Source organism: Mizuhopecten yessoensis, unplaced genomic scaffold (genome assembly GCF_002113885.1).
Source record: "Mizuhopecten yessoensis strain PY_sf001 unplaced genomic scaffold, ASM211388v2 scaffold10911, whole genome shotgun sequence".
In the NCBI taxonomy this organism is placed as follows: Eukaryota; Metazoa; Mollusca; class Bivalvia; order Pectinida; family Pectinidae; genus Mizuhopecten; species Mizuhopecten yessoensis.
In genome coordinates, this window is record NW_018408783.1 from 86,580 (window position 1) to 103,093 (window position 16,514).

Consider the following 16,514-nt stretch of genomic DNA (forward strand, 5'->3'; position numbering starts at 1 on the left):
GAGGCATTAGTAGTCAGTTTATCGATTCGTATGATAGTGTATCAGCTAACTAATCTACAGCGATTTCTGAATTATAAATTCATATCCGCAGTATTGGGAATCACATAAATACCATCAGTGATCATCTCCATAACTTAATTAACACAGTCTGATGTATCATTCTCGTTCATTACTTTAAAAGGTGAAAATTATAAAAATTGAAACTGCAGATTATTAACAAATTAGCCCTTGACCAACAATAGATATACAGCAACATATTGCAAAAGAATCACAGAAGTATACAAACAGTAATAGAAATTCAACATAGCATGCCTTTTGCAATCTTAAAAATCAATCTTCAAATGGAGACAGGTACCGAAGAAGACGGGTCCTCAGAACAGCTAAGGTCACATGGAGACAGGTACCTATAGGGAGATGAGAGTTTAATGTCCTCACAACAGGTAAGGTAACATGAAGACGGGTACCTAGGGAGATGAGAGTTTAATGTCCCCACAACAGATAAGGTCATATGGAGATGGGTACCTAGGGAGACGAGGGTTTAATGTCCCCACAACAGATAAGGTCATATGGAGATGGGTACCTAGGGAGATGAGAGTTTAATGTCCCCACAACAGATAAGGTCACATGGAGATGGGTGCCTAGGGAGACGAGGGTTTAATGTCCCCACAACAGATAAGGTCATATGGAGACGGGTACCTAGGGAGATGAGAGTTTAATGTCCCCACACCAGATACGGTCACATGCCCACGGGTACCTAGGGAGACGAGGGTTTAATGTCCCCGCAACAGATAAGGTCACTGGAGACGGGTACCTACGGAGGTGAGAGTTTAATGTCCCCACAACAGATAAGGGCACATGACCACGGGTACCTAGGGAGACGAGGGTTTAATGTCCCCACAACAGATAAGGTCACTGGAGACGGGTACCTACGGAGATGAGAGTTTAATGTCCCCACAACAGATAAGGTCACATGACCCCGGGTACCTAGGGAGACGAGGGTTTAATGTCCCCGCAACAGATAAGGTCACTGGAGACGGGGACCTACGGAGATGAGAGTTTAATGTCCCCTCAACAGATAAGGTCACATGCCCACGGGTACCTAGGGAGACGAGTGTTTAATGTCCCCACAACAGATAAGGTCATATGGAGACGGGTACCTAGGGAGATGAGAGTTTAATGTCCTGACAACAGATAAGGTCATATGGAGACAGGTACCTAGGAAGATGAGAGTTTAATTTCCTGACAACAGATAAGGTCACATGTTGATGGGTACCTAGGGAGACAAGAGTTTAATGTCCCAACAACAGATAAGGTCACATGGAGACGGGTACCTAGGGAGATGAGAGTTTAATGTCCTGACAACAGATACAATGGTTACATGACGACGGGTACCTAGGGAGACGAAAGTTTAATGTCCTCATAACAGGTAAGGTCACATGAGGACGGGTACCTAGGGAGATGGGGGTTTAATGTCCCCACAACAGGTAAGGTCACATGACGACGGGTAAATAGGGAGACAAGGGTTTCATGACCCCACAACAGATAAGGTCATATGGAGGCAGGTACCTAGGGAGATGAGAGTTTAATGTCTCCACAACAGATAAGGTCACATGAAGACGGGTACCTAGGGAGATGGGGGTTTAATGTCCCCACAACAGATAAGGTCACATGAAGACGGGTACCTAGGGAGATGAGAGTTTAATGTCCCCACAACAGATAAGGTCACATGAGGACGGGTACCTCGGGAGATGAGAGTTTAATGTCCTCACAACAGATAAGGTCACATGAAGACGGGTACCTAGGGAGATGAGAGTTTAATGTCCCTACAACAGATAAGGTCACATGAAGACGGGTACCTAGGGAGACAAGGGTTTATAATGTCCCAACAACAGATAAGGTCACATGAAGACGGGTACCTAGGGAGATGAGAGTTTAATGTCCCTACAACAGATAAGGTCACATGAAGACGGGTACCTAGGGCGATGAGAGTTTAATGTCCCCACAACAGATAAGGTCACATGATGACGGGTACCTAGGGAGATGGGGGTTTAATGTCCCCACAACAGATACGGTCACATGAGGACGGGTATCTATGGAGATGAGAGTTCAATGCCCCTTTTGCAGCAAATGAAGAAGGGTGTTTAGGGAGACATGAAAAGAGTCAGTAGGACTGAAAAAAAAGATACTGGTCCCAACCACCAGTATATAGTAAGAATAGGACAACATGGATCACTCCATACAATAACATGAAGTGGGATGTGGCCTACATGATACAGCACTCCTATTCTTTTTTTGAATCTGCACAGGTACATGTAGGAACTTAATGTGTAGATATTGTGCTGATTTAGTCACATATACTAGTGACAGGATCAATACTCGATAAATAAACTACAATTTATGAACAACCATGCATAAACTAAACAGATGTAAATAAAATTAAAAAATCTACATAAATACTTTTGAAAAAGTGTAAAAAAGGAAATTATTGTTGTGTGGCAATGCTCCAATTTTCTGCATTGAATAAATTAGTGCAAAAATATCCACACTAGATATAGAGATATAAAGCATAGATACATCATACATGTACAATTTAGACATGTTGCCAACAGGAAAGTTTCCTCATCACATTTCAATTTGAAAAGTCACAAAATAAACATTTTTACACACAAAAAATCCTACTTTTACAGTATCATGATATGATTATATCAAATTCTTGGTGGTGACAAAGTCATACATTTATCTCTGGTACTTAATATTCTTGTTGATATCTTACAACATGATGAATTTGATATGAGAGAACTAATAGGTCCCCTTGCGTTTGTTATCAACAAGTTTTATTATAACTGTCTTCTCTAGTAAAATATTATAACTGTCTTCTCTAGTAAACTATTATAACTGTCTTCTCTAGTAAAATATTTGTCACCGAAGACTGCTGCAACTCAGGTTCATCATTAACTCCATGACAAAAGATCTCCACTAACTTTAACAGGAAGCGTCAATGGCGCCAACTTATAATAATAATAATCTTTATTTAACGTGTGTACATTGTCAATAACAAACATAAGCTCTGTAGAGGTTTTTATTACGACGCCGCTAAGGGAACAAGTGTTATTTTCGTGGTAGGGGAAACCCATTCTGCCATCAGGGATAACAACTAACTGAGGAAAGAGACTCATAACCCTCTGGCTGTTCGTAATCCTTGTTAAACAAAAAAAGAATTAAATTAAGAATAACCTTATCAGACAACACTCTCTTTTTCCGCCACCGCTGGGGATCGAACCGAAATGGTCAGTGGTCTGAGGCTCACACTTGATTGCACACAGTAGAAATGACTGTGCCTCTTAGCGATCATGGCTACTGAGGCACAAAAAATAATAATAGAAGACAGGGAGTGAAAAATTACATGCCATCACTGGGGTTCAAACCAACCCTAGACTCTCCAGTTGGAAACCCTACCACTGAGCTTAAGGGAGATTCCCATCAGCCAAAGATAACAAGGTGACTTATAAACACAACATGTTGGTATAATGCATGTCTTTCACACAGCCTGATGGGACTTAAGTTCCTTCATTTCTCAATCACATATTAAAAACTTGGTCAATTCATTTCAAAGTCTGGTTGTAATCCATTATAAAGGTCTGTTCTCCTCTTTCAGAAAAGTTTCTTCTTCATCCATGACAAGGCTGTCCACATTCCTAGGTAGACTGGAGTTCGGATTTTCCAAGTCCTGACTTCTGTACTCTGGGACGGAGTTTTGCACATCTCTGAAGCTCCCAGTGTGTAGTGAATACTCAGTTTCCCTTCGTGGAGCTTGGGGATCAGCAGTGGTTGAATTGTTTTGCTGGGTCTGCTCACCGCAATCTTCAGATGTGCGTTGCTGTGTTTCTATATCTCTTTGAAAGTTTTTGTGATCCATATTTGGAGGGAGCGCACTTTGCTTGCAGTTTGCATCACCTTCTGCTTTGAAAGTGGACACATCCCTATTATTCATTGATGCAGTATGGTTATCAAAAACAGCCTTATTGTTAAAAAAACTTTCACCATCACCCACTTCAGAAACAGACATTTCTTGTGAAGCAAATCCAGGATTTGGTTGAATCAACTGCTGCTCATGTGTAAAAACATTTTCAGAAATTGTATTCTTTAACAAAATTGACTTATCAACAGCACTACACTCCAAGCTCATGTCAGCATGCTTCACATCTTTTTCATGTTCGTTTTGAAAACTCTGGCGATCAGATTTGGTGTTCCCAACTAAACCTTGGTCTCCTCGTCCCAATACAGACAAAGGGCTAACACCTTCTCTTTGATGAGCTGGAATGCTGTGCTGGAGATCACGGAAGCTTGACATGTTTGGTTGTGTCTGAATTTCTCGTTGTAGTTGTACCAATTCCTGACACGGTGGCTTTTCACTATGTGAGATGTTGGCGTCTCCTTGTGCTTGCACTCCTGATAATTCAGCTGGAAATTCTTCACGTTCATTATCCTGGGTCGAATCGAAACTTAAATTTTGCATTTTGTTTGAAATGACGGACACTGTAGAAACGTTGGGCATTGCTTCATCAACAACATTGCCTTCTGTTGAATTGGCAGAAATATCTCCTGCAGGACCAACTACATCCATGCCTTGGTCTCGTCCTGATACAGACAAAGGGCTAACACCTTCTCTTTGGTTAGCTGGAATGCTGTGCTGGAGATCCCGGAAGCTTGACATGTTTGGTTGTGTCTGAATTTCTCGTTGAAGTTGTACCAATTCCTGACACGTTGGCTTTTCACTATGTGAGATGTTGGCGTCTCCTTGTGCTTGCACTCCTGATAATTCAGCTGGAAATTCTTCACGTACATTATCCTGTGTCGAATCGAAACTTGAATTTTGCATTTTGTTTGACATGATGGACACTGTAGAAACGTTGGGTATTGCTTCATCAACAACATTGCCTTCTTTTAAATTGGCAGAAATATCTTCTGCAAGACCAACTACGTCCATTCTTGTATTTTTATTCTCTTGGTCAGTTACCGCTTCTATTGGCTCAACAGTTCTTTCCCCCTGATTTTGATTTTCATCACCAGATGGAATTACCTCACTAGGCTGGACACTTTTCATGTCTTTTGAGCAGTCTTCAGACATTGTTGGAAATATTTCTTGATGAGCTTCACATTTTAAATGCTCATGTTCCTGGGGTTCTCTACAAAAAGGAGCAGATATATTCTCAATCACTTTTTCTAAACTCTGCTCCTCAGGGAATGATCCTGTATTTTCTGATGACTTTGTGTTGAGATCACTTGAAGTTTCATCCTTGGGTTGAGGATATCTTCCTTCAAGATGGTCCAAGTTGTTTATTTTCACATTTTCGTCATCCGAGACCTCAATGTTTCGGTGTAACCCGACTGTTCCTGTCAACAGAAATTAAGGTTGTAACTTAGATTGCATTTATTACAAAAAATTAAGATTTTTATGAAAACAAGGTTCAAATCAGCCACAGTTGTGACCCTACAAATAATCAATAACAGGGTAGGGGTATATTGTACAGGCTCAATACCTTGTGTATATTGTGTGTATAGTGAACAAGTTCAATACCTTGTGTATATTGTGTGTATAGTGTACAGGTTCAATACTTTGTGTATATTGTGTGTATAGTGTACATGTTAATACCTTGTGTATATTGTGTGTATATTTTACAGGTTCAATACCTTGTGTATATTGTGTGTATAGTGTACAAGTTCAATACTTTGTGTATATTGTGTGTATAGTGTACAGGTTCAATACTTAATGTAAATTGTGTGTAAAGTGTACAGGTTCAATACCTTGTGTATATTGTGTGTATAGTGTACAAGTTAAATACCTTGTGTATATTGTGTGTATAGTATACAGGTTCAATACCTTCTGTATATTGTGTGTATAGTGTACAGGTTCAATACCTTGTGTACATGTATATTGTGTGTATAGTGTACAGGTTCAATACCTTGTGTATATTGTGTGTATAGTGTACAGGTTCAATACTTTGTATATATTGTGTGTATAGTGTACAAGTTCAATACTTTGTGTATATTGTGTGTATAGTGTACAAGTTCAATACTCTGTGTATATTGTGTGTATAGTGTGCAAGTTCAATACCTTGTGTATATTGTGTGTGTAGTGTACAAGTTCAATACTTTGTCTATATTGTGTGTATAGTGTACAGGCTCAATACCTTGTGTATATTGTGTGCATAGTGTACAGGTTCAATACCTTGTGTATATTGTGTTTATAGTGTACAGGTTCAATACTTTGTGTATATTGTGTGTATAGTGTTCAGATTCAATACCTTCTGTATATTGTGTGTATATTGTGTGTATAGTGTAAAGGTTCAATAATTTGTGTATATGGTGTGTATTTTGTGTGTATAGTGTACAGGTTTAATACCTTGTGTATATTGTGTGTATATTGTGTGTATAGTGTACAGGTTCAATACCTTTTTGTATATTGTGTGTATAGTGTACAGAGCCAATAGCTTTTGTATATTGTGTGTATATTGTAAATAAAGATATAGGCTAAAGAATTTTTTCTTTCATAATTCAGAAGAAATATGATTTTTATCAATTGTATCTGTATATTGTGTGTATATTGTGTGTATAGTACAGGTTCAATACTTAATGTAAATTGTGTGTAAAGTGTACAGGTTCAATACCTTGTGTCTATTGTGTGTATAGTGTACAGGTTCATACCTTGTGTATATTGTGTGTATAGGGTACAGGTTAATACCTTGTGTATATTGTGTGTATAGTGAACAAGTTCAATACCTTGAGTATATTGTGTGTATAGTGTACAGGCTCAATACCCTGTGTATATTGTGTGTATAGTGTATAGGTTCAATACTTTGTGTATATTGTCTGTATAGTGTACAGATCCAATACCTAGTGTACATGTATATTGTGTGTATAGTGTACAGATCCAGTACCTTGTGTACATGTATATTGTGTGTATAGTGTAGAGGATCAATACGTTGTGTATATTGTGTGTATAGTGTATATTGTGTGTATAGTGTACAGAGCCAATAGCTTTTGTATATTGTGTGTATACTGTAAATAAAGATATAGGTTAAAGAATTTTTTCTTTCATAATTCAGAAGAAATATGATTTTTATCAATTGTATCTGTATATTGTGTGTATATTGTGTGTATAGTGTAAAGGTTCAATAATTTGTGTATATGGTGTGTAATTTGTGTGTATAGTGTACAGGTTTAATTCCTTGTGTATATTGTGTGTATTTTGTGTGTATAGTGTACAGGTTCAATCCCTTGTGTATATTGTGCGTATAGTGTACAGATCCAATACCTTGTGTACGTGTATATTGTGTGTATAGTGTACAGAGCCAATAGCTTTTGTATATTGTGTGTATACTGTAAATAAAGATATAGGTTAAAGAATTTTTTCTTTCATAATTCAGAAGAAATATGATTTTTATCAATTGTATCTGTATATTGTGTGTATATTGTGTGTATAGGGTACAGGTTAATACCTTGTGTATATTGTGTGTATATAGTGTACAGGTTCAATACCTTGTGTGTATTGTGTGTATAGTGTACAGGTTCAATCCCTTGTGTATATTGTGCGTATAGTGTACAGATCCAATACCTTGTGTACGTGTATATTGTGTGTATAGTGTACATGTTAATACCTTGTGTATATTGTGTGTATGGTGTACAGGTTCAATACCTTGTGTATATTGCGTGTATAGTGTACAGGTTCAATAATTTGTGTATCTTGTGTGTATAGTGTACAGGTTAATACCTGGTGTATATTGTGTGTATAGTGTACAAGTTCAATACCTTGTGTATATTGTGTGTATAGTGTACAGATCCAATAGCTTTTGTATATTGTGTGTATATTGTAAATAAAGATATAGGTTAAAGAATTTTTTCTTTCATAATTCAGAAGAAATATGATTTTTATCAATTGTATAAACAAAAAAAGTTAAATACAAGAAATGTTTGACTTCTCAGAGGAGTACATCCTTAATAATTGTCACACTTTCACCTTAACAAATGTGGCTATGGCTTTGTGATCTATTCTGTAACAATAACTTTAAGATATTATTTTTCAATTTATAGGGCACTACTAGTATATAAATCTTGTTTATTACATAGCATATACATGTACCCGGTACTACATGTGTTAATAATAACACTTTTAGGGCCAGCTCGAGGGATAAAAATGTATATATATATATGTGAAGAATGATAAACATGTACTGCTACAGACTGTATGGGGATACATGTATATATATTTGAAGGATGTCAGGTATGATGTTGGATTCTGAGCTCTCAAGTCAGCCATAATACAAGTACAAATGTAGCTTAAACCATTAATATAAGAAAGCACAATATCATACCTTCAAGAATTTGTAGAGCCTCAACGCATCCGGTCTGTCGTAGAATGTCCCCAAGTTTTTTAATTGTCATGCCATACTTGTCAATTAGTATATTTAGCATGACTTCAGCAGGTCTTGTAGAAGAGTCAGATTCTGTAGCAAAATGTGATATTACAAATAGAAAATAATTGTGTCAAAATACACTTCCTAAGCTAGGCTATATACATGTATGCAACATATTGGCATAGATAATTTTTGAATTTACAGATAGAATACATAATTATGTAACATAACTTATATGGCCATACAAGAATTATTTATCATTCACATGCAGCTATGGGCTGTTGTAAACTCACTGGTAAGTACCATAATATGACAATTGACCAGCTGGTTGAGTTTTTTGTTGTGAGAACTGATTCACCACTTATTTAAGGCCTCAGCTAGGTCATGCCTTGATTAACTTATTAAGTTAGTAATTAATACTCCATTTTCAAGAAGTCATACAAAACTGTGAGATCTGTTTAGCATGATCCATTCATAGCTCTTCTTGAATATAGGACCACTTCACCAAGTATTGGTTTCAGTTCTTCACAACTACTCGTGGGAAGGTGAATTCGTTCAACTCTCCCACCACGCTAGAGCTCTTGAAGCCTAAAACCCTAGATGTATGCTGGGTATGCGAAGCTATGAAATGTAGTCACATGAAGGAAAAGAAATAGTTTGATGCCAAAGCAGTACCACTGAGAACACTTAATCAGATTTATGGTCATATCAATATAAAAGGTAAAAATGGCCTTTGGCAGCAAGCCACCGTTACTAAGCAACACGACGATAGGTTGTATAATGTGGTTACACCAGAAAACGCCATGTATAGGTGTAACTGATGCCTCATTCTGGCTACCCCTGCAAAACGCCACAAAACACAGGTAACTATAATTCCACTGACCCTATTCCCCAGACTGAACCCCTTATTTTGATCGATGATCAAGATGTTGAGAACAACATAGGCCCTAAACCCCAATTCAAGGCATCCTTACTAGATAGCCCCCCAAAACAAGTAACTACTCCCAGTGTAGTCAAGCCTGTATCTGTATCTCTGCCGCTGAGTAGTCAGACATCTCCATATATCACAAGATCTGGATGTGCGGTGAAACAAAAACTATAACTTCTGTGTAATGTGAAAATATCGTTGCTGCCCTACACGCCACTGGGCGTACAGGGCAGTAAGTAAGTAAGTAATGTGAAAATATACATTTTAATTGTGTTCAGTGTACATTGTTGTGTTAGAACAGTGAAAGTGACATAACCAGTTTGGACAATGCCAAGTGTTTTCAACTTTATAAATAGTGTTAATTTTTGTTTATATTGACTCAGGATCAAATACACTGTAGATCTTTTACATATAGACAATACTGTAGCGATGACAACTTATCTTTATCATGCTTGAAAGATTGCACACTGTGAACCTTTAGTCTGAAAATATGTGCAATTATATTAAATTTCAAGAGTTATGGATAAATTTGAATAACCTGACTGATGGATAGATTTACATTTTCATTGCTGAATAATTTGAATTTAGTGGTAATTTTGTATATTGATTTTAATTTCATGATTAAATGTATGTGTCAATCTAAAAACAAGAGGCCCAGGGGCCTTAATAGCTCACCTGGTATTTTATTTTTCAATTTAAAACCTGCTGAATACCATTCAGGTTTATCAAAGGAGTACAAGAAACAAAGTTGCAAGAAGAACTACACATAAATCTGTTTTGGTGGGAAAGACACCAAGAAAATGAGTTTCCATGTTATGTCCCAATTTTCCTCTATTTCCCCTATTGGGCATCACATGCACCTTTTTATACAAATTAAACAAATTGAGTTTATTTCCCCTAAGCATGCTTCAGACCACATTTGGTTTAAATCCCTTCATTTGTACAGAAGGGAAAATATTTTTCTCTATTTCCCCTATTGGGCCCTGCTCCTCTGCCTGGTTGGAGGGGGCACATCTTCCATTTATATATATTCAATTCCCTTTGCCCAAAGATTCTCTAGAACAAGTTTGGTTAGGTTAAAATCCCTTCAACGGTACAGAAGGAGAAGGATCTTTAATGTTTTCCTCTATTTCCCCTAATGGGCCCCACTCATCTGCCCTAAAGAAGGGGGTCCACACACCTCAGTTTAAACAAAATTGATTCTTTTGTCCCTAAGCATGCTTCAGACTGCATTTGGTTTAAATCCCTTCACTTGTATATAGTAGGAGAGAAAAAAATCCTCTATTTCCCCTTTTGGGCCCCGCCCCTATGCTCCCAGGGAGGCCACACCCTCTGTTTATACAAACTTGAGGCTCCGTTGTCCAAAGATGCTCTAGCACAAATTTGGTCAAAATCCTTTGATTGGTTGAGAAGAAGAAGATTTTTAAAGATTTACCTATTTCCCCCCTATTTGGCCCCGCCCCTCTGCCCCCAGGGGGACCATACCATCCGTTTATACAAAACTGAGAACCCTTTAGCCAATGATGCTCCAGACCAAATTTGGTCAAAATCCTCTGAGCCGTTCAGGACTAGTAGCATTTTAAAGTTTTAAAGTTTTAAAAGTTGACGGACGACGGACGCTGCGGCATGGGATAAAAAACAATTTCTGAAGGAGGGAATTGTAATGTAATTGACAATGGTAGCCTGATAAAAAAAACTATTACTTTTTTAGAGCGTCAAAATGCCAAACCAAAAGAAACACTCATTCCTCGTAAAATTCCACAGTACCCATGGTAAATGGTCGCATCTGACCAGTGTTCAGTTGGAATGACAAGGATTACCTTGTAGTTGTTAATTAATATCCAGTCCCTGTGTTGGTGACCCCAGGTACGGGAGTTAAGAGGAACATATGCTTCTTTTTGTCATTCCGTCGATGGCCATATGCACACATGCAAACATCATAACAGTGACCAACCTTTGTTATAAGCATTGGGTGTACCCCGGGGGGTTGAAGACTTAAAAAAGGAAAGAGGAACAAAGCGGGACTGGACTGGGTTTATTGTTTAATGGCGACCAGGTAGCTCAATTGAGCATCTGTCTCAAGTTGCGAGGTTTCTAGACTCGCATACTGGTCTGGCTTTGCATTTTCGTTCTTAATCTGCTACATTATGTGTAAGAAGGGACATTTTCAATATGTAAGAAAATATACAAATATATACAATTGAATCACATCAATGTTTAAACAGCAAGATTTTTTAAAGCAAACATTTTCCTCACCGATTGATTTCATCTCACGTCTTGTTAGTTTAGCCTTTCGTCCAACTTTCTTCCACGATGGGGACTCGCCACCATTACTCAATGACTCCACCAACTTGCTGAAGACTTCATCAGTCAGTTCGTCAATAACTCTATCATCTAAAAGGAGAATTTTAAATATGCAATCCTGCTGGTATACAAGCAGATATATATATGATAAGCTTTTATATTTTAAAATAATACATTCCTCTTAACCCTTTCAACCCTATGTAACTTTAACAAGAGGCCCAGAGGGCCTGTATCGCTTACCTGGATATCTAAGCAATCATGGCAAAATATTCTCCAAATGAGATCCAAGGGAATATGCCAGACCCCGAGGCCAATCCTTGTAGCATATCTGTATTTGATTTTTTATGCCCAGCAATTTTATGTATGGTTATGGGGTGGGGATCTCAACTGTTTCCAAGCTGTTACTCAGAAACTAGGTCCCTAGGGTTGTGGCCAGACCCCAGGATCAATTATAATATCATGACTGCATTTGTCTCTTCTTGCCCAGCGTTTGTATATATAGTTTTGGGTTGGGGATTTCAACCGTTTCAAAGTTATGACCCAGGGGTTAAGTCTGCAAGGGTGGGACAGACCCTGGAGTCAATTCTAATATCATGACTGCATTCGTCTCTTTATGCCCAACAATTGTATATATAGTTTTGGGGTGGGGATCTTAACCATTTCAAAGTTATGACCCAGGGGTTAAGTCTCCAAGGGTGGGGCCAGACCCTAGGGCTATCCTGGAAGAAAATGTGCATTCCTCTCTTTATACTCAGCAATTATATATATGGTTATATGGTGGGGATCTCAACCATTTCTAAAGTAATACATTTTTTTTGGCCCCACCCCTTAGCCCGGGGGTCAGCCCAACCATTTGTACATTTTTGAATCCCTGCCTCCCATGAATGCTTCCGACCAAATATGATCAATATCCATGGTATAGTTCTACGGAAGAAGTCGTTTATAGCAATATAGCCAAATTGCCCCCTTTTGGACCAGCCCTCAGCCCCCTGGGGGGTCAGCCCCACCATTTGTACAGTTCGAATCCCCACCACCTAGGGATGCTTCCAGTCAAATATGGTTGATATCTATCTCTTAGTTCCAGAGAAGAAGTCGCTTAGGGTAATATAGCTAATTAAACCTTTTGGCCCCGCCCCTCAGCCGCCATGGGGGTCAGCCACACCATTTGTACAATTTTGAATCATCACCTTATAGGGATGCTTTCAGTCAAATTTGGTTGATATCCATCTCTTAGTTCCAGAGGAGATGTCGCTTAAAGCAATATAGCCAAATTGCCCCCTTTTTGCCCCGCCCCTCAGCCCCCTGGGGGGTCAGCCCCACCATTTGTACAGTTCGAATCCCCACCACCTAGGGATGCTTCCAGTCAAATTTAGTTAAATTCCAATCAGTGGTTAAGAAGTCGTTTAAAGAAATTGTTGACGGACGGACGACCTGACGGACGGACGGACGACGGACGCCACGGTATGGCATAAGCTCACCTTGGTCCTTTGAACCCGGTGAGCTAATAAAATCTACCATACATTGATCTGGACAAGTCCATTATGGTCTACAGTGGTGAAAGGGTTAATTCCCCTCCCGAGTTTCAAGATTGAATCCATGACTATTGAAAGTTCTCTGTTCATCTACATATAAAGGATATGTGTAGATATGTAAAGATGGAGTTGGTGAGCTTGTTTTGATGATGTGACTTGCTGAGTGTAGTAAAATGAAGGATTACAAGTTCAGATTATAGAATGTTAGCAGAACTGGACTGGGTTAAACATTATTATTGTGTGCATAGATTGCATTATTAGTTAGACTACCATGTGTGTCCCTGCTTGTCAAATCAGCTGATCTTTTCTTTTGTAACTAGCCTATCATGTATTGTAGGTGTAATAGTATCATTAGGCTATCAATTATCTGTTCTGTGTAATATATGCAACATAGGTCATTATTTTTTCAATGCCTCCACTAGGAGTTGAACCTGGGACCTCTGGCTTACTAGGCGTACGCTCTACCAAATGAGCTTACTAACCCTGGCTGTGTCCAGGGCGACATATGTTTATCAATAATGTTCCTTTATTTCATCTTTATCACTTTTCTTGATGATCTGTTATAACTGTATGCTGTAAGTGTAATTGTGATTGTAGCTAATTCAGTTATATGTAAAGCCCTTTCATTGATTATCCAATTAGAACCAATTAGTACATGCTACGGTGCCGTTAAGTTTCGTAATTGATCGCCACAGAGGTGGCTTTGTATTGTGACAATACCATATATTCACAGTAGGCTTCCGTTATTATTAATCACTTAATTTGATTTGGTTTATTCAGTACCTGCCATGTAAATTTATTTTATTCTTGACAGTTTAGTTTAGTTTATTTTCCGATACAGGATCTGTATGATCCTCTCCACCGGAATCAAACATGTTTTCTTTTTTAAATACATATATATATATTTCATGTAAATTTATATGAAAGTTTGGGTATGGACATTACATTTTTAACAAGTTATGTTAACTCTGTTATTATAAATAATTTCCTGATCAATCAAGTGGTTATTGAGTCTGTTCTTAAATGTATTTACTAATGGTGCTGATATCACATCCTCTGGAAGACTGTTCCATAATTTTACTATTGGTAGAGAAAAGAAGTTTTTTCCTTATTTCAATGTTTGAATGTTGTGGGTGAAGTTTTTTGGAATGCCCCCTTAATAATGTTTATTTCAGGAAATAGATCATAGACATCACATGTAACATGACAGTTGACATACATATTACAGTACAACATACATAATTATATTACTAAAAATATTAAACAGAATATCACAGGTTTTTGGGGCAGTCCAAGGAGCAGGTGATTGTGGCATCCCCTTCCTACAAGCTCTCCGGACGTTCAAATATTAATGAACCTACATGCATTAAATTATCGTCAGTAATAAAATATTGTATTATCTTAAAATATTATATTATATATGAAACTAAAATTCATAACTGATTTTAAGATATAGGTACCATGTCTTTCGGGATATTCTTGCCATAATTTAAGGAAATCTGATGCGTTTTGATCATAGACACCACTCGTTATCTTGTATACTTAACTATAAAATCACCTCTTGCATGTCTGTTACTCAAAGTAAGTAGATTTAGCCATTGTACTCGCTCCAGATATGGTAGATCCCTAAATCCAGGTATTTGTTTCGTAGCCCTTAGTTGTTATCATGAATAATACCAAAAGTATTAAAATGTACCTTGTATTTGAATTTCTAGCCTGTCCCATTACTGTATACTGGGAATTTTTCTGCTGCAATTGAATTTTCTCCCTTTTCACCCGCCCTAATGATGGCAAATTTATCATAACATGGAATATAAGTAAACAGCACATTATGAATATAGTTAATGAATGTGAATTGCAAAAATTAACATTGGGTGCGTTATTTACCAAAGTTAATTTTATGTAATCTGTTAATAATTACTTTTGTGATTCACATTTTCAATTCAGTTTATTCCAAAAGCAGTACAGCTTATAGGAGTCATAACATACATGTGTTAAACATAGTAAAAATTATTATACACAAGATAATGGAGGCTGAACAATGTGAAAACAATTTCACTCCTTGTCATAAATTTGAGCAATTAATAAATGTACTATACAAGATAACACAGTAATATTGCTATCAGCTGTCACGCCTGGCAGTGGCAATACAGAAATATTTACCAAGATTATTTAGTTGTTTTACATTCCTTACAGACAAAATGAACTATCTCAACTTTATTCAGACAAAACAAATTGTAAAATTACCTTGAGCATTCTCTGGAGCTCCTTGTTGATGGGGGACTGATACCAGTCGATCTGTTTGCATCACTGCGGTATTATGTAATGGAGACTGATCTTCATTAGGTCCTTCTCTCATCCGACTGGTGTCCATGTGATCTGTTCTGACTCTCTGATGACCATTATTTTGATCAGTCTTTACTTGAAGGTAGTGGCTAGTAGAAACAGGTAATTGTCCTATCGGATTTACAGCTGCTCTGTCATAGACAACACTCACAGCCTGTCTTGAACCAAACTGACCAGTTAGATCAATCACAAAATCATCTTTACTTTTAATTTGTGAATCATTGTCACTGCGTGGAATTCTTCCACCTCCTTGACCAAATTGCCCATGATTCTGGTGAAATGTATTGACATTTTGTCCAGGAAAACCTGGAATATTTGATTGGTGACAATTCCCTCGGAAATTTGAATCAAATCTACTCATTTCAAAAGGAGCACTTTGCATAGGATGCAGTAGAGGAGGGTTACTGCTACCAATGCCTTGATCACTGCCAGCATGATAGGGTATGTTGGGTTGATTTGTTGTCGCAGGGGGCATCATCTGATAAGGTACCGGATTGCACAATCTAGGTATATTGTGCATATTTAAAGGAAGGTGATGGGTTCTTCTATCATCAACAATACCCTGTACATTTTGACTGTGTACAGTGTCAACAGGGTCTCTACTATTCCTAATTTTATATCGTTTTCTTGCCTCTGATAACTCTGTCGAGTTGATTAGACCTTCGCGATTAAATATAAGCTCATACTTTTCTGAATAACCATTATTTTCTAAAAGTATAAGAAAATCAAAGAAACACGACCTAGGACGTCGAGCAATGCATTCTAACAATTTGTCCATCCCCCGAATATTTCCTTCTACAGTTGTCTGACACATGATGTTCTCCCTATCACCTCTTGTCAAGTCGAGCAGCTCGTTATAAATATCCCTCGGGTCGATTTTCTTACGTAAATGTGGTGTGTATTCCCGTAGTAACCTATCAATGTCAACATGTCTCTGATATATAACTTGGGCGTTTCCGGCTGCCATCTTTGCGAGTTGGAAATTCCCTT

The 16,514-nt window shown here is 37.8% G+C and overlaps 1 protein-coding gene across 1 annotated transcript; it reads right to left on the minus strand.

The window, feature by feature from the left end:
- Positions 1-1,777: 1,777 nt before the first annotated feature.
- On the minus strand, positions 1,778-16,506 carry LOC110463473. Its single transcript, XM_021518090.1, has 4 exons — positions 15,426-16,506; positions 11,599-11,736; positions 8,373-8,504; positions 1,778-5,394 (listed from the first exon to the last, which is right to left on the minus strand). Exons 1-4 carry the CDS (start codon positions 16,489-16,491, stop codon positions 3,629-3,631), a joined length of 3,102 nt encoding a protein of 1,033 aa, XP_021373765.1. The 5' UTR covers positions 16,492-16,506; the 3' UTR covers positions 1,778-3,628.
- Positions 16,507-16,514: the final 8 nt, after the last annotated feature.